Below are 22,592 nucleotides of genomic sequence, written 5' to 3' on the forward strand. Positions count from 1 at the left end.
CCGGGCTCCTCACCGTGCCATAACCAAACAGCCCTGACGCCCTCCCAGCCTCATTTTTGCCCCTGGAGCTGTAGCAGGAACCTCTCTGCTGGAAGCCACATCTGCATCGTGAATCCTTGCAGCCCTGCTGCTGTATGGCTGTGCTCCCATTAAGGCTCTCCTCGGCTTCTCCCCTAGGATGGGCTTTCTGTCACTGCAGAGCGATGCCAGCCATGGTGCCATGGCAGTAGCTGGAGCAGATGGTGCTGCTGTCATCGTTTTAATTTCTAGCCATGTGTTGAAATAGCTCAGAATAACTTCAGAAACGGAGACCCAGCCCAAGATTGTTGGAATGTTTCTTTTGCCCTCAGAAAATCTACAGCGTGCGTCCACAGCATCTTCCTGCTTCTGTCCTGTCTGCTCTGACGAGGATCGTTCACACTGATAGGCTGGAGCTGTGTCACGGAGCATCTTTTGTATTTAATATCTTCATTACCGTGGCAGCTTGGTTATTCAGAGAGCTCCTGCATAGGCTGTTCTGTCAGCGCTGTGAAATCAAAGAGAAGGGGCTGAGATCAAAGTGAGCGACAAACGCGTTCCTTGTGCCACAGCAGAAGGGGTTGGGTGCAGCTGGTGCTGCCTCCCCTGCTTCCCTTTGCATCTCCAGGCTGAGATGATGCACGATCCGTGGCACTGATGCCACACGGCTCGTGTTGCTGGGCTGTGTTGTGGCTGGGGTAGGAGGCATCCACGTGTACCCAGAGCTCCAAACACACTGACAGGTGAGCACAGTCCTGTCTCCTTAAGCCATGGGGCTTCTGGCTGTGCACCGCTCCCCTGCGCTCAGCGTCGGCGTTGCTGCAGCCCAGCACCGAAGGCAGCGGCGCCGTCAGCTCAGCATGCAGTGGGGCAGGGAGCTGCAGGATGCTCCCTGCTGGCTCTGAGGCCAGCTGGTGCGAGCAGCTCCTGCACAGTGCAGCGTGGAGCTCTTCCAAAGGCAGCCTGTGTCCCTGAGGGCTCTGTGCATTGCAGCAGCGCAGAAAGGAAGGGAGGTGGCTGAGCGCCGCGGGGAATCCTGGCTTCCCTTCTTAGCGTTGATTCTATTTTTCCCCCACTTAAATGCAGAACATTTAACGTGAGCTCGGTGCTGATGGTCTGCGTGCTGTTGGATGGCTCAGGGCTGTGCTCCATCCTGCACCAGGCTTCAGACATCTCTCTGAGCCTGTGGCTGCAGCAAATGGATGCTGCTGTATGCGTGCCACTACAGAAACCAAATTAGCAGTCGTCTCTGCTGGGTCCTACAGCACATGGCTGTGCTGCAAAGCACTAAGATGGAGACGGTGCTCCAGGAGAGTTCATGTGGAGGTGAGAGCAGAGCTGTTTGCTCAGTGGCCAGGAATACCTTAACCCAGCCAGCCTGGGGGTGTGCATCACCCCTTGGATGGGCTGACTTGTGTTGCAGCTCTGCCCAGGAGAGGTGAGGCTGCTCAGTGCCCTCTCACATGCAGGAAAGGGAGTGAGCCATGGTCTGTTCTGTGCCCTGCAATGTGTTGTGGTGCTTGCTGGTGCATGAAATAAACGCTGTCAGTTTGCTTCTAACCTCATATTAAGGAGGAGGATTGTGATAACCGTGAGAAACCACTGGCTGTGCTAACCGTCCTGCAAACATCGCCGAGCAGATGAGCCCTGCCAGGCTCCTTGTGCCACTGGCTGCAGTGTGGCAGGGATCTTACATGGCTTCCTGTCTCGGGAGCTGCATTTCAATTGTTCCATGTGAGCCATGGAGCAGCGTGCAGCAGCCTCCAGTTAAGGGCTGGATGCATGGGATGGCTGGATGCATGGCTGGATGCATGGCTGGCTGGATGCATGGCTGGCTGGATGCATGGCTGGATGCATGGCTGGATGCATGGCTGGATGCATGTTTTCCTTCAGGCAGTGCAGTCTCTCAGAAAAGTGTTTTCCTCCTCCCCACGGTGTGATTTGCCCACCAATGTAAAGGGGACTGCTGATGGAGGCAGAACGCTGCCGTGCCACTGACTGTCTTAACTCCTAGAGCTGCTCTTTCCTGTTCTCCCTCTCCCCATCCATCCACACCCCGGTGTTTCTTTTCTCCCATAGCTGGAAAGCAATCTAAGGCCATGCTGTTGTGGGCTCAGCACTGTTGTCACACGGTGGCACAGCGCAGGATGGCACACATGATGCACTGGTGACAAAACACACTGCTCTGATGTCTGAGCCACCATCTCCTCCTATGTGTGAGCTCATGGGTTCCTTTGCTCATCTGCCACATGCAGCCCCTCCAAACCACACCTCTGCTCACAGCAGGCCCTCAGAAGGGCAGTGCAGGGGAAATTTGGGGCTGCCCCTGTTCCTTGTTCTCAGATGGAAGGCTGTGAGCCCGCCTTGAAGCCTGCAGGAGATGCTCTGATTTCCAGCAGGTTTGGCTGAGCGGGGATGGGAAGAGTCAAAGAGAATTAGCTGCTAAATAAGATCTTCTGCCTTCTCTTTGATCCGCTCTACATGTTCAACTGCTTAAAGGCTTCCCAAGAAAGGATTTTGGTGGAGGAAGAGTTTATCTGCCCGTAGACCATCTCATAGCTCTGAAAGGCACGACGGCGAGATAGTCTAGCAGGGGGCAGGGAAGAAATCCAAAGGTAGCCCAGTAAATCTCTGCTAAAGAGGCTTCCCTTCCTCCACCTCACGAAGCAGATAGGGCAGGCTCCAAAACTCCTGTTGCTTCCTTTTTTGCTGCTGTGTAAGCCCCTCTGATCGGAGCTTTCAGCCGGCTGCAGTCAGTGGGTTTGGGGACGGCCTGAGCTCTGCATGGCGGTGCTGTGCAGCTCCAACACCTGGCTGCGCTGTGCTCACCCTGTGCACAGAGGAAGGGCTGCAGGGCATTGCATTCTGCTTGGTCAGCTGGATCAGGGGGAAGAAGAGAGGTAGGAGGGGGTGAAAGATGTGGGAAGGATGGCAGCAAAGCAGTGGGTTGGTGCGTGGATTTGGGTGAGGCAATTGATGCAAGGCGTAGCATTAATATTCCTGTAATGCAAACGCTGCTTGCAGTTCCCTGCAGGTCCCAGTTTGCAGGGCTGTGCTGTTGGGGCAGACAGAAGCACTGCTGTCCCCCAGGACCGGCTGCTCTCACTGCTCAGGGTGGGCTCGGATAATCTGCCCTCCTAATGGCCACCCAGTGAGGAGGCAGCTGCTGAGCTGGCCCTAAGCTGATTTGGGATGGCAAATTCTGTTAGTTTAATTCTCAGCAGTGCTGAGGAACTTGCCAGCACGTGAGCATCCCTTGGCTTTTCTCTGGCGACCTGAGCCAGCTGGTGAGGGCATGCAGTGCTCTGAGCTGGGACAGTTGGGTTTGTAAGGGATACGCACTGACCATTCTTGTGTCTCCAGACCCAACTTTGCTATTCCTTTTTAATGCTGTTTCGTAAAGAATCGTGACCTCTCGTCGCTTAGGATTTGCCCTCAGTGCTATGGCCCTCCCCTTTGCATCTCCTTTCCAGAGCTGCCGCTGTGGAGCATTCATTGCCTGGTCTTGGTAACCCAGGAAAGGTGTTTCAGGCCTCCAAGGCCTCAGTAGCATGGGTTAAAGGTGAGCAACAAGGAACAAAAAGCATCTGTGAAGCGATCCCTTGTGCAGCTCCCTCCTGCTCTTCTGAGAAGAGTTTGGCTTTGAACATGAAGGAAGTTTCCTCGCTCCTGCCTTGCTGTGATTTCTCATCTCGCTCCTATTAGGCAGTGCTTGTGCATCACTGTCCACATTCCTTCATCTGTCAGCTCCTCGGAAGCACAAAGTGCACAGAGGAGATGAGAAGGAAGCCGCTTATGAATTATGAAGAGCCTTTCAGGCTGATGCTCTTTCACGGGGCTGCCGCTCCGTTTTAATTGAGTAACTCAAATGAAGAAGAAAAAGAATCCTGTTTGTGTTTGATCACCTTTCAGCGGTAACACTCATGTTTGTTGCTTTCCTTTTCAAGTAACGCGGGCGTTTGCCACCCTTGCAGGTGAAATAATGGAGAAGGAAGGAGCTGAGCATGAGCTGGGATGCAGCTGCTCCCCTTTGTGCTTGCTGGGAGAGCTGGAGCTGCTCGGCTGCACCCAGGGATGTGCACCAAAGCGTGCAAACACAGCCTGCATCTCTCCAAGCACTGCAGAAATTCCTGCTCCCTCTGTTTCCCTCCCAACACGTGGCCCATAACAGCCCCCAATCTGTGGTTTATTTGGGGATTTGTAGCCCGTGTGAATTGAAGCATCAGTTCCCAGGCTCGTGATCCCAGCAGCTGTGCTGTGGGCTGCAGCCCCGCATCCGTGCAGAGCTGGCAGGGTGAGCTGGTGCTGGGCTGCTTGCTGGGGCTGCACACAGCTCACAGGGCAGCTCAGCCCCTGGCACCAGAAGCGTTTTGGTGCTGCTCCTTTGTGATGTCATCTGTCACAGACAGAGCACTGAGCTGAGGCACAGCTGTGTGATCCCCAGCAGCTGCTTTCCTCCTCTGAGCCTCCAGGCTGCTGTCAGTAGGGTACGTTGTTTTCAGTCCTGCTTTTACTCACCTGTCATTGCAGGGAATCCTCGCACCGAGGCGTGAAGAGTTTGGAGGCTTCATTTGGGACCTCAGCCTTCTCAGGGGGAGAGCACAGCATGTGGCTTGCAGGAGTTTGGCTGCAGCAGCAGAATGAGGGCTCTGCATGCTGTTGTGCTGGGTGGTGACACGACCTGATGGCCCTGCAGGGACTTCGGCACCAGATCCTGCAGCCTTGGGTTCTGGGTTTGGCTCTTAGGGGCACCAAGCAAGAAAAGGTGCTGCTGGATGAGAGAAGTTCCTTTCAGACACCTGTGCCTTATAAACAGGGCTTCGGTGTGCTCTAACCTGTGAGCTTAAATATTTCATAGAATGGATGGCAGAATGGTTGGGTTGGAAGGGACCTTAAAGCCCACCCAGTTCCAACCCCCTGCCGTGGGCTGGGTGCCCCCCAGCAGCTCAGGGCCCATCCATGACTGTGAGCATCTCCAGGGATGGAGCATCCCAGCAGTGCCAGAGCTTCGCCATCCTCTGTGTGATGAAAATTACTCTTTTTCCCCTTTAAATATCTTCTGGGTTTTGAAAGCTGTCAGCTCGCTTCCTGACCGCAGCTCAGTGATGCCTGCAGCTCTAAGGGCTCGCTTCATCTCTCTTCAGACTCCTCCTGGTGGTCCTGCAGACTTTGGGCTCTTTGGGGTGGCAGTGTCTCCTGCAGCTGTTTTGTCATCTTGCTGCTGACACTTTGCACAGCAGAAACCTGCAGGGAGCGTGCTGGCTCAGGCTGAGCCACAAAATGCCATTGAGATGCATTGAGAGTCACTCCTGGTTCCCTGAGCTGTGTGTCACTCCATCCCAAGCACTCAGTGTGGCACTGGGACAGCACTGCTCGACTCCCAGTGCTGCTGTGTTTCCTGCATCACTGGGAAGCAGCTCCAAGCCTGGGCTGCTCCTCTTAGCACTGATGCCCATAGCAGAGAAGGTGCCTTCAGTGCAGGGATGGCCGTGGTTAAACTCATCCCTTGGGTTTTGGCCGAGGGACCCGACTGGGCTGCACAGCTGGGTAAATGGTGCTGGTGGGCTGAGCTCAGATGTCTGGCAGTAAGAGCTGTGCCCCCATGGGAAGCGTGGGGCCGGAGGGGCTGTTAACACTGCGCTGGGCTGCTGCTTCTTAGATAGGGTCCCTGTTTGGTGGGGATGGTTGTGCTGGCAGGGATAAGGCTCTTAGGAGGGCTCTGTGCTTTATCTCACGCAGGGCGTGCTGCTGGTTTATCTCTGTGGCTCTCCTTGGTGGAGTTACTCATTCCCAAACCGTTGCTTGGAGGCACGGCTGTTCCTACAGGTTTTTGGAGCATCTTTTCCCCTTCTTGCTGTTTTCCCCCAGGAGGGATTTCCTCCTCCTCCACTTGAGGAGCAGAAGGAGCATCATCTCAGACGCTGTTTGTAATTCGCAGTTGCTCAGATGTGCAATTTTCAGACCATCTTTCTTTAAAATAAGCAGTTTTAATAAGCTTTAACTTTCATTGCATCGTGAATCCTTCGTAGAGCAAAAAACCCACAGCACAGCTGGGACTCCCCCCCTGCAATAAGAAATGCTTTGTGGCTGAGCCCTTCAGTTTTGCTTCGTGGTTCCAGCAGGACGGATCTGTCCCAGAATTGTGTGCATCACCCCCAGGTTCCGAGTTGCTGTCAGGAGTGCTTTTAGCTGCCGTGGATGAGAAATAAAGAGGGGGAGAATGGACTCCAGCATCCATCAGAGAGGCGTAAAACGTCTTTATGGTGGTGAATATGGCTGCATGATGATAGGGGCTGTGTGTTTCAAACCCAGCTGGGAGAGCTTTGCAGCTAAGAGATAATGGTGCTGCTGGCTTGCTTGGCCTCCCCCCCTGGACCGCTTGGTGTCATTTATTTACCTCTCTGTTGTGTTGAAGTTTCATCTGCCTTGCAATGGTTCTCAATCTCAGCCCTTGCAGGAAGAGCCTCTTTCCATCCTGCTGCCCTGCAGGCACGAGGCCGTCCAGCCCCATGGGAGACACTGCTGCTCCCCAAAGTCCTGCTGTCCAAATGGATGCATGTCTGCGCCCTGCAGCTCTTGGGGGATGTCTGGGTGCTTTATCCCTTGGTTCTTTGTGCCTTTAGGCAATGCCTTTTTCCTTCTGCCACAACAGGCAGCTCTTCTCTCATCTCTGAAACATTAATGGCTGCATCCTCCCGAGCCCATCCTCGCTCCTGCAGCTCCTGCCATGCGTGGAGCTCAGTGGGAGCGGGGCTGCCTGTGCCCAGCTGTGAGCAGAACAGCATTAAAGGCCTTTTTGCAGAGCTACAGCGAGACCAGCCAGTTCTCTAACAACCACCCCAACGTTTCCTGGTGTCAAAAAACCAGCAGCACCAGCAGTGAGCAGAGTGAGAGCTGTTGCTGCGGGCGTGCAGCTCCGTGGCCTTTGCTGAATCACTGCTGGCTGCTGCCGTGCCAGGGCTGCACCGATGCTAAATGCTGAGCTGGGAGGAGCAGTGGAACATCTTGAGCTGAGCTGAACGCTGTGCCCAGAACGGGCAGCTGAGCCCCAGGCTGGGAATGTGAGCTGGATGTGGAGCCAGCAATCCTCTCTGGATGGTGGCCCAGGAAATTCTTGTCCAGAGGCAGGAAAGCACAAAATGCAACTTTCCAGGGAAACTGGGAGAGGCTCTGATTGCTCTTATCCAAAAACTGGACTGGGGGAGGCAGGAGAGGAGGCAACGTAAGGAAGAAGTGAGCATCATTTAAGGCAGCACTCATATGAGTGGATGCTCTGCCTCTGGGTCAGCAGCTTGGAATAAAGGTTTGTGGGTGTGTGGTGAGCTGGGCTGGGCTGGGAAGGCTTTTAAGGACCAGCAGAAGGGAAAGGGGTCAGGATGGCTTCTGCTGTCTGCATTTTCCTGCTGACAGACAGGGCAGCACGTGGGGAAGCTGCTGTGTATCCCAGGTCTGCCTTTGGGATAGAAAGCTCGCTCCTGTACCTCCTGCACACCAGGCAGCACATTCACACTCACATATTTCATGCTCAACTTGCTTTGATGCTCCATACCCTAAACTAACATCACATTTCTGTATTTCAGTGCTAACCACCCTTGTAAACAGCACCACAGTGGAGCCAAATGAGACCAGGATATCATCCATGTGATCATTGGAGCCCTGGGAGGAGGGCAGCCAGGTGCCCATAGGGATGTCTGTTCTGGTGGGCAGCCTCCCACCCCCCCAAGGTTTTGACAGAAAGTTGTCACCTCCTTCCTTCCTACTTCATGCCTTTGCTTTTGTGAGTGACTTCCTTTGGTGGCAAGTTGTCACGCTTCCTTGGTGCAGTTCTGTCAGAGCTTTGTGGCTGTCAAAGGCAGAGATGAAATGGTCCAGTCATCTTCCTAAGGCTTAAAAAAGCTGGGCAGGAGATCTGGTTACTGGCATTTGAGCTTCTCTTGCTTAGTTCCATATATCCCGTTAATTTATTGCCAGCAAACAAAACCACGTGAGTTTGCTTCCTTGCTTGCAGTGACCTGAGCCTCACTGCTGCATCCATTTGCTCCTGACGGTCATGGCAAGCACACAATTACACTAATAGCCCGTTATTCATCACTGCCAGGGGCTGTAATTATATCAGCTATTAGGAAGTCAACTAAAATCCACCTCTGTCCAATCAGCGTGGAGAATAAGGAGAGGCACGGCGCCTGCAGGCTGTGTTTGCTGGTGGGTTCACTTCCTTTAGCACTTGGGAAAGCCCTCGGAGGTCCTGGTTTGGTGTGGGAGCATTTTGCACTGCCCTCTGCTCATGGGTGCTCCTGGTTGATCTGGGGGCACTGGATGCTCTGGGGAGTGTTTCAGCACAGCTGCAAAACCCAATAGGCAGTGTGCATCCTGAGCTTCCCTGTACGCAGCGATGGGGTTTGGGGGCTCATCAGGAAAAGGAGACAAAGCAGCTCCCTTCTTGCTGTGGCTGAAGAGGCAGCCTGCAGCTCTCGGCTCGTTGCTTACCAGAGGATGCTCCCGGGACGTGGCTGAGGTGGTTGCATGGAACACACCAACAGGGCTCCAGGATTTGCCTGATACTGATTGCTTTTGTTTCCTCCTTCAGGTAACTTGGCTGCAAGATGGCAGAACCACACCAGGATGTCACCGTGGTGGAGGACCAGGAGAGGCAGCACGTCCCCTCAGGTGAGCACCTCCAGGAGGAGACAGGGCAGGGGACAAGAGTGACCCAGGCAGGGGGAGCAGAGCCCTGGGGACAGCCAGGAGGAGATGCTGTGTGTGTGTGTGTATGGAAGGTTCCTGCATAGCAGCTTGCTGCAGGCAGTAAGCATTGGGTGGCCCACAGGGTGCTCTGATGCTCCTGAACGAAGGAGGATGCTGCTGTGTGATATGGTTGCCTAGCAGAGCACAGATCCCATGCTGTCTCGAGCAGTTCTGATCTTACTGCTGCAGCTTGGCACGTCCATGCTTTTGTGTTCACTCCTCAGTTTGCTATTAAAACACAGCACTGCTTTTATTTTGAGACACGGCTCGAGGATGCTGCTTGCTGCCTGCTTTTCTCACCTGCACAAGGCTGAGCAGAGAGTTCTGGGAGCCATGCAAGGGTCTTTTATCCCACATTTCAGACCTGCATTTCTCCAGAAGCCTTTCCTTTCTCATCCCACCACGCTGCACAGTTGAGCTTGGAAACCCACACAGCCCCAGCACACTTGGTGGGACTCACTCTTGGCTATGATTCATATGAACACCATCTTGATTTTATTTTCTTGAAGGGCTTTGGACACAGCTTCCACCAAAGCAGAGCAGTGGGTTATCTCAGCCGAGGAGAGAATCCATGGCATCCATTCATCGTGGGTCGTGTGATGCATTTCAGGCTGACAGCTTCTCTCAGCTCGTAGCCCCATCTTTGCACATCACAGGGATTTCACTTTTATTCGTTTGAAGCTTCTTTTCCGAGTCATTTTCTCCAGCTTTCGTTGTATTATTTCATTTGGTCAGCCTCTTTGCAAAGAAGAGACTTGTGCTTTTTGCTGTACTCTTCCAAAAGATGACTTTGGCCCCAGCCTGGCGTTGTGCCCTATGCACTGCACAAAGACTTGCTGGTTTGCAGTGAATAAATACATCATGGGAGCTCTGCAAGAGAGTCTGATGGCTCTAGAAATGGCAGAGGGGACAGCAGTGACTCAGACGTGCATCTTCCCTGCTTTCTGTTGCTGAGATCTCCTTTCCTGCTTCTGCCATTCTCTGCTGTGTGGTTCCCTGGGTTTTTCTTTTGGCTCCTGCTTGTTCTTTTTGGCGATGGCACCGATGCTTTTGGTTGGCATTTTCACGCTTTGCTTGCTTATCAGTTCAGGTGTTTGATGCTCTCCAGTGGACCTGGGCCGTTAGAGGTTTGTAACTCATCGCCAAGGACCTGTTCTAAGTATTTGTTTTCCAGGCTATCCCCTTCAGATTCCAGTCGATGACGGATCGGATGAGCCTGTTTCTGAAACCTCTGACGCTAAGAGCACCCCAACTACAGAAGGTGGGAGCTCTTTGTCTTACTGCTTTGAAACCGTGATGGTTGGGGTCGTTAGGCTCATCACAAGTGAGGTTTTCCCTCAGCAGAATGAGAGGATTGGCCTTAAAGGCGGAGAGTGGGTCGGAAGGCCGGAGATGGAGATGCAAAGTGGTGCTTGGAGCTCAGCAGGTCTCTTGCAGGTTGTTTCCTTCTCACACAGTGACCTCAGGGTCCAATTAGCTCAGTGCAGCCAGGAGCGGTCCCACATCGCCCGCAGGTTTGCATCACTGTGCACCATCAGAATACTGCCTGCCCATCCTGCTCTGTGTTCCCTGTCGGAGTCAGGTGGAGCTCTTGTTGTGTTCCCTCTGTATTGATGTGTTCATTCACACAGCACGATTTGTGCTGGAATGGTGAGATGGATTGAGTCTGTATGTACAGCTTTGAGTTGATGCAGAAGTCCTGTGGGTCAGGTCAGGGCATTTCTGTGCTGCTTCACTGGAAGAAACCTAGTTTGGAAGTAATCTAGAGACTTGCCTGTTGTTTTAATTAACTGCACTGTTTCTCTGGCTGCTTTAATCCCAAGTAGCTGCCTCTTGGTGGCTTGGGGTAAAGGCATTGGCTTGCAAAATGTATCTAAAATTAAAAAGGATGGAGATATTGAGCAGTTTTCCAGCCCTGCCCTGCTGGAGATGGAGGCTGTGATCTCATGCAGAGCAGCCACATGAGAGATGTGTGCTTGCTGTGGGGGCAGCTCACTGTGTCCCCAAGGACCAGCTTTTGCTGCATCCTGCTCGCTTGTCTCCCTCCACAATCGCTGGCTCAAGGGAGGGAGATGGGTGCTGCTCTGAGCAAAACGAGCCTTGGGAGCATCCTGACCTCCCCAGGCTTTTGCCACTTGCTGGCTGTGTGAAAGCTGCATTGTTTTTCAGATGCCACAGCACCTTTAGTAGAGGAAGGAGACCAAGAGGATCAGCACGGGGAGATCCCAGAAGGAACCACAGGTGAGGGAGACCGAGGTGCAGCTTCATCTCTTGATACAGATAGAGCAGAGAGCTGGACTGGTTGGTGCTGAGCAGTAATGCTGCAGAACCTTTCGCAGGCGTGCTTCGCTCCTCGTGCTTCCTTCCTTCTTCTGATGCAATTCCTTGCTTACTGCTGTCCTCTTGCCTTCCCCAGCCTGGGGGACACTCGCAGCCTTTTCTTCTCTCTTCCTCAGCTCCTCATCTGCCAGTCTTTCTCTCCGTGGTGGCTTTGCCTCGCGTCTCCAGGCAAAGTGCTTTCCTGCAGAGCCTGCCCATCTCTGCAGCACCTCGCTGCTCCTCTCCTGGGCACTCTCTCTCAGCCCACACAGTTGTCTTTGGAGAGGCAGGTGGAATCCAGACCACTGCAGCACTTCTTGGGCTGCCAGCACGTTTTGGAGATCGTGCACAGGAAGCCAAGTGGCTCCTTCAGGACCTCTGCACCTGGGCCTGCTTTTGCAGGGTGGAATGGGGGTCTTTCAGAGTTAGAAGGGATTGATGTGCAGCACAGCAGGGCAGGAGCTCCTCGGACAGTCAGGTGTGGCTGTGAGCACGTGGTCCCTGTGTGGTGGCTGCTGAGTTATCCTGGGAGCATCAGGCAGGTTTTGGGAAAGGCAGTGTGGTAGAATGGGCTTCTGCCAGCACCCAAACGCTAACACAAGCCCACAGCTCTGCAAGCACTGGGTTTGTTACACAGCCAGGTTAGCTGGCAGCAAATAGCCCAGGAAGAGCTCATGACAGTCAGCTGGAGAGAAGACACGGATGAGGTAGAGCTCAGGTAAGAGACATGGATACGAATGCTGCCAGCTTGGCAGGAGTAGAAGAGGAAACGTAAATGCCCAAATTTCCGTGCTCAGTGCTCAGGTTTCTGCATGTCTGTCTGAAGGAGCTTGTGCTGACTTGCCAGCTGATGAAACACGTTGGTACAGCAGCTGTCGGATAAATCTGATGGGACCCAGCATTAACACAGCTTGATTGCCTTTCTGATACTGCCCTGCTCGTAACACAGCCGCCATGGGCAGAATCAGCAAGGAGGTAAAGGCGTTCTCCAGAAGCGTGCTTAAACTTAATTCTCGTGTTCTGATGATGTTTTTTCCATTCTCCTTCTGAACTGGGACCAGCTGAAGAGGCGGGCATAGGAGCCACCCCCAGCCTGGAGGACCACGCTGCAGGAGATGCTGCTCAAGGTTGGTCAGACTGCTGTCGCTGGGGTCTGGTTGCTGCTCCTGGGGGGCTTGGGAGTTTTCTTCTGTAATGCAACTGCTTTGCACCCCGTGGGCAGTTGTACAGCTCTCCCCATTGCTGGCAGGCGGGTTACACACACTTTGAATGTCCCAACGCACCCATTTCAGGCAGCTCTTCATTCATCAGTTCTCTCTCTCAGGTGGCTGAAGCACCGATGCTTGTTTGTCCAGTGGCAAAACAGAGCATCCTCCAGGCTAGAAAAGGTCATAAACAGAGCCAGGATGGTGCAGTTAGCCAGGAGGCACTGCTGAGCACTGCATTGTAGGGTCAGCCTGGGGCCCTGCACGTCCCACGTGAATTATCTGACTCTTAACTACTGTGTCTCATTTAGGGTGGGCTCTTTTTGCATCCCAGTCTCCAGGGGCATCTGCCAATGCTAGGCCAGGTGGGCAGTCACTTCAACACAGCTGTCCTGCTCACGTCTGTATGTGACAGCACTGGTTTTGTGTGCTAGTTAGAAGGGCAGTTAAAGCCCATTTGGTAAGGAGGTTTTCTGTTCAGGTTCCTCAGGCTGCTCCTGCAGTCTCTCCTCTTCTGACTGCTGTTTGCAGTCATCCCTGCCTTTGCAGGAAGCACGCAGCTCTTTGCTTTCTCAGCTCGGAGTGAATTGAGGTCTTTGCTTTTCACACTCAGCACAGCTACACTCACTCTGCTCCCTGCAATTAAAATAAAGCATTTGATGCCTGGCTGGTGGTTCTCAGGCCAGCAGCTCTTCTGCATTCAAAATAGTGATGCTACTCCAAAGGAAATCAAGGTTGTTAGCAGGATGGGGTGAGTTATCCCTGCCGTCTGTCTGTTTCAGTCTGGTGGTAGCTGCTATTTCTCACCAGATTTTCAATGAGAGCTTTCTGTCCTGTCCTGGGATCTTTCAGCTGTCAGCTCTGGGGACGTGCAGCTCACTGCAGCTCTGAGAGAACCAATAGATGGCATTTCTGGCTTCTGACATAAATGGTTCCATCTCCAAAACGGACTTCTAGCAGTGCTGCTGCTCTGTAACGATGATGAGCTCTGATGACTTGATGTGATTATTGGTGCATGCCCACAGTTGTGGGTATCTCATAACTACCCACCTTCATTTCTTGTGCTGTGGGATTTGCAAAAATGATCTCTGCAGTGAAGACAGAGCGTGTTAGAATGCCTTTGGAGTCTCAGCATCTTTCAGTTCAGATTTGCCCTGCTGGTGTTCTGCCAGCTCTCCCTGTGCAGCACTCAGACCTTTGGGCAGCCCTGCAGGATGGATGTGCACATCCTTATGGGGGCAGAGGGCTTCGAGCAGTTCCCCAGTGTTGAGGGTGAGCTCTCCATTGCTCAGCACATCCCTGCTTCAGTTGGAAGAGTTTCGAGCAGAAGAGCTTCAGTTCAACCAGAATATCTGGCTTAATGCAGCACTGTGGCGTGAAATTGCCAAGCTCTGTGTCATGCTTGAGATCAGCAATGGAAAATAATTGTCTCCTTTACCCTAAAAAAACCCCAAGATCTGTGTTTCTGTGACCGTATGTTTTGGGTTTTAAATGTCACTCTTTCTCCTCTGCCCAAACGATGGCAGCAGTGCTGGAACACTAATTAGGCTGAGTGGGCACACAGTCCAGAGCTGCTGCGTAGTTACAGCCACAGTTTACTGACAGTCCTTCCCACCAGGGCTCTGCTGTTCAGGACACAGCAATAAGGGAGCAGAGGAGTGCTGTTCCCTGGGCTCATTAGAACCAGGAATGATCTGGAGGTGGTTGGGAAGCTGGATGTGTTGCTGATTGCTGAATACCTCTAAAGCCAGCCCAGCAGGCAGTGCAGGCATGGCACACAGGGACACTTCAGCCGCCTCTGCTATGGGGTGCAGGCAGTGCTCTGCCTTCCCACCCCCCCGACCCCCTTCCCAGTTCCCATGGAGGTCAGAGTTCCTTTAAAAAGCCACTCTGTGTCTGCTGAATGGGGCAGCTCTTATTAATAGTACACATCCCAAGTTTCTCTTCTACATGATGTGACTGACCACCTATCTGTGCTTGTGCTCACTGTTTGCCCGCGCTTCACACTCTGCGTCTTCAGCTCCAGGGGAGCCCAGCTCTCCAAAGCTGCAGCCTGGCCTTAAGGAGCACGTGGGAGGTGTGATGAAAAGGGGCAGCCAGCCCATGGAGCAGCTGGCTGCTGTTCCTCAGGAGCCTCTTCTGCAACAAGAAACAAAGCCTGCAGCCACAGCTCCCACCAGGATCGAGGTCACTATCCCGATACCCCTGGATATGTACCAAGATGTCCGAGCAGCTGAGGACAGCAGTGAGCTGTGGGATCGTGGGGGCAGAGAAGGCATTGGTGTGGATTCAGCAATGGGAGAAGAGCTGGGTGATGTGTGCACCGTGGGGCTGGCAGGAGCAGGTGGCACTGATGCCTCCCGTACTGCAGCTGGGCCAGCTCCGTTATATGCTGGAGCCCCGCTAAAAGAAGATGCCAGCAGATGGGAAAGAGATGAGGATGAAGCTTCTCGGCAGGGTTTGCTTGGCCTGGTGGGACAGCGTGTTCCTCCAGGACCCGAAGCAACCAAAGAAGCTCTTGAAGAAGAAAGCAAGTCCAGAGATGTCCTGAGAGACACAGAGAGAGAGGCGCTCCTTGTTGAATGTGAAGCACGGAAAGCAGAAGACCAAGAGGAGAGACAGCAGTTACAGGGGGAAGAGTCATACGCAGATGTCACCTCGTCTGAGCCTTCTGAGACCCAAACAGAAGGGGCAGGAGGGGATGCTGGACCCTTAAAGGAAGCAGCCAAACCCCCCGTTGGGTTAAAGGATGGCAGGGAAGACAGAGATGCTGCCGTGGAAGAGGCAGAGCTGGGTGCAGAAGGGTGCAGGACGCCCAAGAAGAAGCCTGGTGCTGCAGATAAAGCAGTCAGTCGAGTTCCTCTCCTGAAAGGTGTGTGCACCGTTTGCCTGCCTGGAGCTCACACTGCTGGTGCATTGCTCACCACGAGGCTGCTTGAAGCAGCACTTCAGCTTGCTGCCTCCTCCTGAATTGCAGTGCTTGGGACATGGCCTGGACCTTTGCTGTGAACTGATCTACAAAGCTCTGCTGCTTCCCCCTCTCCCTCCTTTAATCTTGGATGTCTTGGCATCATTGCCAGACCCCCATGCTTTGGTTTTGCATCCCTTGCATGGTGCTGCCGTGTTCCCAATCATGCTTTCCTTTTTTTTTTTTCTTTTTTAGTTAAAATTCCTTTGGATCTTTGGGCTCCTTTACTCACACCTGGCAGCTTCCCAGAGAAGACAAATTCTGGCTGGGTGTTGTGGCATGTTGGATTGGGGCTAACCCAGCACGCTGCAGCTTGTCCCAGCGGGGCACTGCCACCTGGTTTGCATGTGTCCACTATCCAGTCCAGTAACTCCTTGGATCAGCTTTCCTAGACAGGAGGGAGGAGGGAAGAACATAAGGGAGGTGGCAGTTCAGACCGAGGGAAAAGTCCCACGTGGGTCCTTTGCAGAGCACAGCTGAGGCTCTTACACGGCATCATGCTTTGATCCCAGCTCTGGATCTGCAGGTGCTCTGATGCAATGGCTGTGTTTTGTGTTCTGCAGGGTGCTCTGTGTGTGGAGGCTCTTGGGCACAGCGCTGTGCGTGTGTCTGGGCTGGAAATCCTCCTGTGTGAGCATCTGGGCAGTCAGAGCCCAGGGTGCTGTTTGTGCAGCAGGTCTCAGTTCTGGCTGTGAAGGGCTGAGCTCTTCCTTCAAAGCATGAGCATCCCTGCTGGCAGAGCAGCTCTTAGACCTCTTCCTTCTCCAAGAAGGAGCTGCTTCCCAGTTTCCAGGGACCCAGGAACATCTCAGAGGAATCTGCTCAGTGCAGAAGTGCAGGCTGCGCAGCAAATGGTGCTGCAGGACGCACAGCAAAACCCGCTGGTCTCTTGCCATGTTGTCCCACTTTGTGCTGTCAGGGCTGGCCTGGGGAGGAGCTCTGCCTTTCAGCCCACTGCCACGTCCCCAAAGCTGGCATGGCTGCTTCCATTAACCTGGAAATCCTGCTCACCCCTCCCCTCCTCTCTGGTTTGCAGCAGAGAGAAACGCGCTCTTTGCTGCATGGGGTCAATGAGGAAATTGCTGATGCAGCTTTTCCCCTCGGAGCCAAAGCTCATCACACATTTCTTATTGTTTACTACCTGAGAAGGCATCAGAAAGCTTTGCACACGTGCTGCAGGGCATCAGCATGGCTTGCTGTCGCTGTCATCAGAGCCTGAAACCAATCGTGGGCTGGGGCTGCCTTGCCCAGGGTCACCCAGCTTCTGACTCAACAGAGGGAATTTCTTTAATTAATTCATTAACGAGCTTTTTCCTTCGAAGACTGAGACACTTTGTAGTCTCTGCAGCAGCTCTGGGGCTGTTGGGGTCGGGTCAGAGGCATCGGTGCTGCATTCATGGCATCACACATGGGCTGACCATTGGGTTTCCAAACACTGGGGTGAAGATCAGAAGCTTTTCCTCCCAGATTAGGAAGGAATTAGCTGAGGGCTCAAAGCGGGGCCTTTGTAACGAGTGCCTGACAGTACCAACGTTTCTTCCTCTCAGCTTCTCATCTCATTAGTACTGCAGCCTGAAATATTGCGAGGGCCACCGTGTGCTTGATGTGAATCAAACAGGACAGTGGCTCAGCATTAAAAGCCTGCAGAGCCTGAGCCAGACGGAGGGCGCACTGCTGGGATGCGGTGTCAGGAGGGATGGGAAGTAAACTGCAAAGTTAACACACTGGAGAAGAGATTTCAGACAGACCTTGGGCTCCCTGGGGCTGGTCGGCTGGGGCATCCTTTGGTTTCAGTGTGCATATACCTGACTGTTAGAACCACACAGGTTTTATTAAACAGACTCACATTGGGCTCAGAGAGGGCAGTTCTATCCTGAACTGAACCAGTGCTGCTGGAACTGAGTGCAAATGTGTGCAGACCTGGCGTGTGTGCGATGCTCCAGCAGTGACTGATGTTGCTTGTGCACAGGATCATCTGTTAACCCAGGAGGAATGTGCTTACATGTGTTTTGCCAAGAAATGGGGGGTTTTCTCGTGTTTTAAGAGCAGCATCTGATCTCAGCTAGAGGGAAGGGGTAGCAGCAGCTCAGCATGCATGTTACTGTAGCTCAGGCACTGTCAGCTGTGCATTTCACCCATCCCTCAAAGTGTAACTGTGTGTTTCCATTTGTCAGCTCGTATTGATAGCAAAGACAAGGAAGGGGCTGAAACTGATGAAAAGAAACCGAAGGTAAGCAAAGGAGGAGAACCAGAGGTGATCCCCACCTGCCCACGTGGGCTGTGCTCATTCCTAACTCCTGCTTTAGGAGTCCTTGCCATTACCCTCCATTCTTCAGCCTTGTTTTTTGTTTTCCTCTCCCCATGGCCTGGTTTGGATGGTGCAATCAAATCTAGAATGCAGATGGTGGCTTTGTATGGGTGGTTCTATGTGATATTCTCAGTCAGAAAGCAGAGGAGTGGCTTTGGTGGGGCAAACTGGTGCAGAAGCAAACTCCAGGCTGTCGTTGGGTGTCTCACAGCTCTGCTGGTGGAGCCTTAGGATGCCAGCAGTGCCCCAGGGCCCACAGCCCTCACCCAGCTCTGTGCTGCGGAGGGCAGAACCTCTCCACTGCCTTTTTCAAGTCTGCTTCCACATTGCACCCTCTAATCCTCTGTAATGTTGGTTATCCCTTTTGTTCCCCTCCCGTACTGATTTTGGTTTTGTTGTTCCGATTTTATTTTCTTTCCATGTGTAAGAAATCCTCACCTTCCACTGCCAAACCCCCAAGCGATAGAGCCTCCATCCCTCCCCACCGACACACCTCCTCTAGCACAGCCCCTCCGAAATCTCCCTCCAGCCCTGCATCCACCTCTAAACGAGTCACACCCCGACCTGCCAGTACAGGAACGCATGAAACAAAGGCCAAGGTAAGGAAATGGGATGTGAGAGAGGCAAAGCTGCCTTGGAGAACAGCATAAGGCAGCGCTGGCAGCGCTTGCTGGGCTGAAGCACCACGTGTCACTCAGAGAGGGGGGTCACAGAATGATAGCATGGCCTGGGTTGCAAAGGACCACAATGATCATTCAGTTCCAACCCCTATGCTGTGTGCAGGTCACCAACCAGCAGCCCAGGCTGCCCAGAGCCACATCCAGCCTGGCCTTGAACGCCTGCAGGGATGGGGCATCCACAGTGCTGTGGGATGTGCTTCTCTGCACGGCAGTTTTTGGAGCAGCTGTGTCAGTCTCACGGCCCCTTGCTCTGCTTTGGAGCATCTCACGTGCTGCAGGGGTTACCTGGTCTCTCTGAAACGTTTCTGGGTCCCTTTGTGTTCTTTCATACCCTTTGCTCTGCAGCTTTAAGCTGCATTTTATGGCTGTGTAGAACACGGCAGCTGCATTGGTTGTGTGCAGAGCTGCATCTGCCAGGTGGATGTGAAAATCACACACTTCTGTGGCTCGTTCTGCTGGGGGGGTTTCCCTCGGTGGCGCTCAGTCACACAGAGCTGTGCTGAGGGAGAGAGCAGAGGCTGCAGCTCTGGATAAGAGGATGCAGTGTGGCTGTGATGGTTCCCTGCAGCCCTGGGACCCATCAGCTCTTCAGATCCCCGCTGCACGTTTTCAGCTTTGCCACACAGAGCAGCATCAGAGCACAGCTTGAAAGCAGATGTGTTGGTTTATAGACCTGGGAGGGCTTTTCTGCAGGATCCCCAGGCAGTCGATGGCACGCTGCTGTTTACATACCCTTGCAGATGCTGTGTGGGTGCATACGGGAGGGAGGACAAAGGAAATGTCTGTGTTTGGGGTCTGCCTCGTGGATGGAGCCTCTGTTGTGCAATCAAAGAGCGGCTTTATTTCCCATTGGGACAGCAAAACAAGAGGGGGGAAAAAAAAAAAGAGAAGGGAAAGAAATGGAACCTTTTGCCTTTGTGTCCCTGCAGGGCCAGGAGATGAGGGGTGGCACCAAGCCGGCCACGCCGCGCTCTGCAGCCGGGCAGGCACAGAGGAACGCCAGCAACGCCACCCGCATCCCAGCCAAAACCCCCACGGCCCCCAAGACCCCTCCTGGCTCTGGTAAGTGTGGGGCTTTACCTCCGTGCAGGGCTGTGGGGCAGGGAGCTTTGCACCGTCAGGGTGGTGCTGCTGCTTTATGTGCTCTGTTGGTAACACGGCAGGTAGGAGGTGGCGCTCGCTTCGTGCCGCTGGGATTTCCTCCAATTTGGAAGATTTAACCAGCTTCATTTTAATCCATCTCTCCCTTTTCTCTTGACGATGTTTCCCAAAGACCTGGGGGTGCGAGGATCAATTCTTCGATTGCAGGAATGGAGATTTTAGCCCGTAATTCCCAGGAGCAAAGCCCAGGAAGCGCCCAGCGTTGGGGATTTCCATTTCAGCAGTGCATTTTCTGAATATGTGCATTGTTTCACACTTATCAGAGCTGCGTTAAATCCTTCCATCAGTGAAGTTTCCGTCCTTATTAAGCACCTCTCTCATTCATTAAACAGGCAGAAAGGAGCAGAAAAAGCCACCCCCTGCAGCAGCGAAGTCTGAGAAAGGTGATGTTTAAGGATCTTCTTTTATTTGTTAAGGTGGGGACGGTTCTGAGCTGCTCAGTGATCTGAGCTTTATTTAATTATGCAAAACAACGCGGTGAAAACGCTTCCAAACCCCAAAGAGGAGAGCGGGTTCCTCTCAGTGCCTTTTGTTTGTAGTTCTTCATGCGTGCTGATGTCGGGCTGGGGCACCTTAGCAGTCATCCAGACAATAAAGAACTCCTTTCTTTGGAGCTGCTGGGAGGCTGCTTTCGACCTCAGCTTTGGCTCCAGGATCTGATGGGTGTCTGTCCCATCCTGGCGGGAGCTGATGGGGGGCTGTGGGAGCTGCAGGCCACCCCCAGCAGGCAGGCAGGTCTGCGTGCCTTGTGCTCACCCTGCGCTCACCTCGCTGCGTCTGCCTGCCTTCTCCAGGTGAGCAGCCCAAGTCTGGAGACAGAAGCGGTTACAGCAGTCCCGGCTCCCCCGGGACTCCAGGCAGCCGTTCCCGCACTCCTTCTCTGCCCACCCCACCAGCCAGGGAGCCCAAGAAGGTGGCTGTGGTTCGCACGCCTCCCAAATCGCCCGCGTCTGCCAAGAGCCGCGTGCAGCCCTCGGCGGCTCCGATGCCCGACCTGAAAAACGTCAAATCCAAAATCGGCTCCACCGAAAACCTGAAGCACCAACCTGGAGGTGGCAAGGTAAAGCTGGGCTCTGCTCTGTGCGGGGATGGGGGGTGCCGAGGGGCTGAGCCTGACCTGGAGCAGCAGCACCCAGCTGGGGCTGCAGGCACGGCTCTGGGCAGCTGGGCTTCATCTGTTGGGCAGCTTGATGTCCAGTGTTGGAGGTTTTTCAGGCTGGTTGGCTTTCAGTTGTCCTGAAATTGCCTGGCTTAGTGCAGCTGAACCACGGGGAGGGCTGCTCGTGGCCGTGGGGTGGCCTGGCCTGCAGTGGCTGCTGGGGGTGATGCTGCCTTGTGGTGTCCTGTTAGGGAGAGCTTTAGAGGGAGAGTTGGGACCTGCAGCCCTAAGGAGTCCCAGGATCAGGGCTGTGTTTCTGAATGCTGCTGCGTGATCTGGAGCAGTCACTTCTGTGAGAGGATGGCGGCCTCCTGCAGGGACCCCAGGCAACCCCCATGCGGAGGGAATTGCAGCCTCGTGGCAGGGCAGAGAGCTTTGGGCGTGCTGGGCTGTTCTCAAAACACAACCAGTGCAAGGACTGGGATCCTGCTGGGGTCCTCCTGCTGCTACCAGCTCTGAGGTGACCCAGAGCTGGATCTGCTGGTGTTGCAAGTAGATTCAGTTTTGGAACTGATGAGAGAAGCAGTGCAGAAGCTGAGCAGGTTGGGGTTTCGGGATCCACTTTGACTGGTGAGGTTTTGCATTGCATTCTGCAGCCAGCTGCAGTTGCTGCGGTGGAGCAGCGTGGCACAGCCACATCTGGTGGCAGTGTCAGTTTGAGGACCACCAGTGCTTTTCTGAGAGGGCAGCAAAGAGAGCTGTGTGCTTTGAGTGCTTGGGAAATAGGGCGTCGTGGTGGATTTTGCAAGCTCTGCAGAGGGGAATTCTGCAAAGAGAGCCTGAGCTGGGTGAAGAGTGGTGCATCCCCACTGCTCCAGAGCAGCAGAATGCAGCCACACAGCTGCAGCAGTGCAGTGCTCTGTGCCTCTGTGCTGTGTGGATGCGTCCTGCGGCTTTTATGGGATGCCCCTCACTGCACGGCAGGAGGCCTGAGGGCAGCTGGTGGCTGTCACACAGATACTGAGTGACAGAGCTGCACGTGTGGCAGTGAGCACAGCTGGGCTCGCTGTGTGTGTGCTTGCCTGCCCAGCAGAGCATCGCTGCCTCGTCTGCAGCCATCGTGCAACAGAGCCGTGAGAAACCTCCAGGCGTGGTGCATGCTGTTGTGTGCAAGCTGCTGGCTCTGAGCGCGTGACTTCGGTGTGGGGAAGGCTTTGGGGTGGCCTCTTTTCACCACCCTCAGCTGCACTTGTGCTTTTCCTTTTCTCTCTGCACGTCTGGTTTGTGCTGCACTGCGAAGGGCTGCTCCTCACCAGCAGCTCTGCGCTGTCTGAGCGCCGCTCTGGTTGTTGGTTCGCTGCCTTCTCTAAACCCAGACAGGCCAAACCGTGCCCTGATTTGCAGAATTAATTGCTGTGAACCTGAAAAGCAACGCTGGAGGGCTGTGGCAGCTGTGATGCTCCTGGTGCTGGAGAGCCGTGGTGCAGCACTTGCTGAAATGGGAAGGTTGGGTGCCCAGGGTGCCACCTCACCACGGTGGGGATCTGGTCATGCAGAGGCTGCGGGTGCGGTGCTCTCCTGCAGGATGCTGTGCCTCCTTCCCTCTGGGGAGCGTTGTGCTTCTGGTGGCCTTTCTTCAGAGGGAGCTGAGGCACTGTGTGCCCCCGCTGGTGTTTGCCTTTGGTTCAGGTCTTCATTCAATCCGGTCCACGCAGGGGAGGGAGCAGGCACTGCGTTCAGCTGTGGGACAGTGCATGGGGTCGTTCAGCAGAGCTGCCCTTGCAGCGGGTTCTTGCAGACGGGCTTTGGGGTGGGGAGTGAAGTTAGCATGGCACGTGGCTCCAGGATTACAGCATCTCTCCCTCTGGAGGTGGTGTGAGCAGTGCAGGCCAGCAGCCGCCCCAGGGCTCGGTTGGGGCTGTGCTTCCATCCCACCTGCACACGGGTTACGAAAACTGCAGTCCTGGCACTGCATCCCGGGCACAACGGCTTCTTCCCTCTGCGTCTGCAGAAGGAGTTGGAGCCCAACCCCACGCTGAGCTCATCATGCTGGGCACACCGCCGCTCTGCTGCAGCCCCTGGCTTCACT

General features: G+C 54.1%; 1 protein-coding gene across 22 annotated transcripts in view; it reads left to right on the plus strand.

Annotated features, from left to right (window-relative positions):
• MAPT (microtubule associated protein tau) overlaps positions 1-22,592 on the plus strand; it is a 37,180-nt gene that overhangs the window by 6,761 nt on the left and 7,827 nt on the right. For 9 of the 22 annotated variants that reach the window (XR_007373308.1, XR_007373309.1, XM_048926942.1 and 6 more), the window contains exons 2-11: positions 8,606-8,685; positions 9,938-10,024; positions 10,933-11,004; positions 12,144-12,209; positions 14,308-15,159; positions 17,430-17,485; positions 17,992-18,162; positions 19,173-19,305; positions 19,737-19,787; positions 20,199-20,464. Coding sequence is in view for 20 of the 22 variants with exons in the window: in XM_048926942.1 (XP_048782899.1) it covers positions 8,622-8,685; positions 9,938-10,024; positions 10,933-11,004; positions 12,144-12,209; positions 14,308-15,159; positions 17,430-17,485; positions 17,992-18,162; positions 19,173-19,305; positions 19,737-19,787; positions 20,199-20,464 (1,818 nt within the window). In the remaining 2 variants the exon portion in view is untranslated. The remainder of the gene's footprint in view (positions 1-8,605; positions 8,686-9,937; positions 10,025-10,932; positions 11,005-12,143; positions 12,210-14,307; positions 15,160-17,429; positions 17,486-17,991; positions 18,163-19,172; positions 19,306-19,736; positions 19,788-20,198; positions 20,465-22,592) is intronic. The other 13 variants (XM_048926957.1, XM_048926958.1, XM_048926963.1 and 10 more) reach the window with 9 other exon arrangements.

This window comes from Lagopus muta, chromosome 25 (assembly GCF_023343835.1).
Source record: "Lagopus muta isolate bLagMut1 chromosome 25, bLagMut1 primary, whole genome shotgun sequence".
Taxonomy (NCBI): Eukaryota; Metazoa; Chordata; class Aves; order Galliformes; family Phasianidae; genus Lagopus; species Lagopus muta.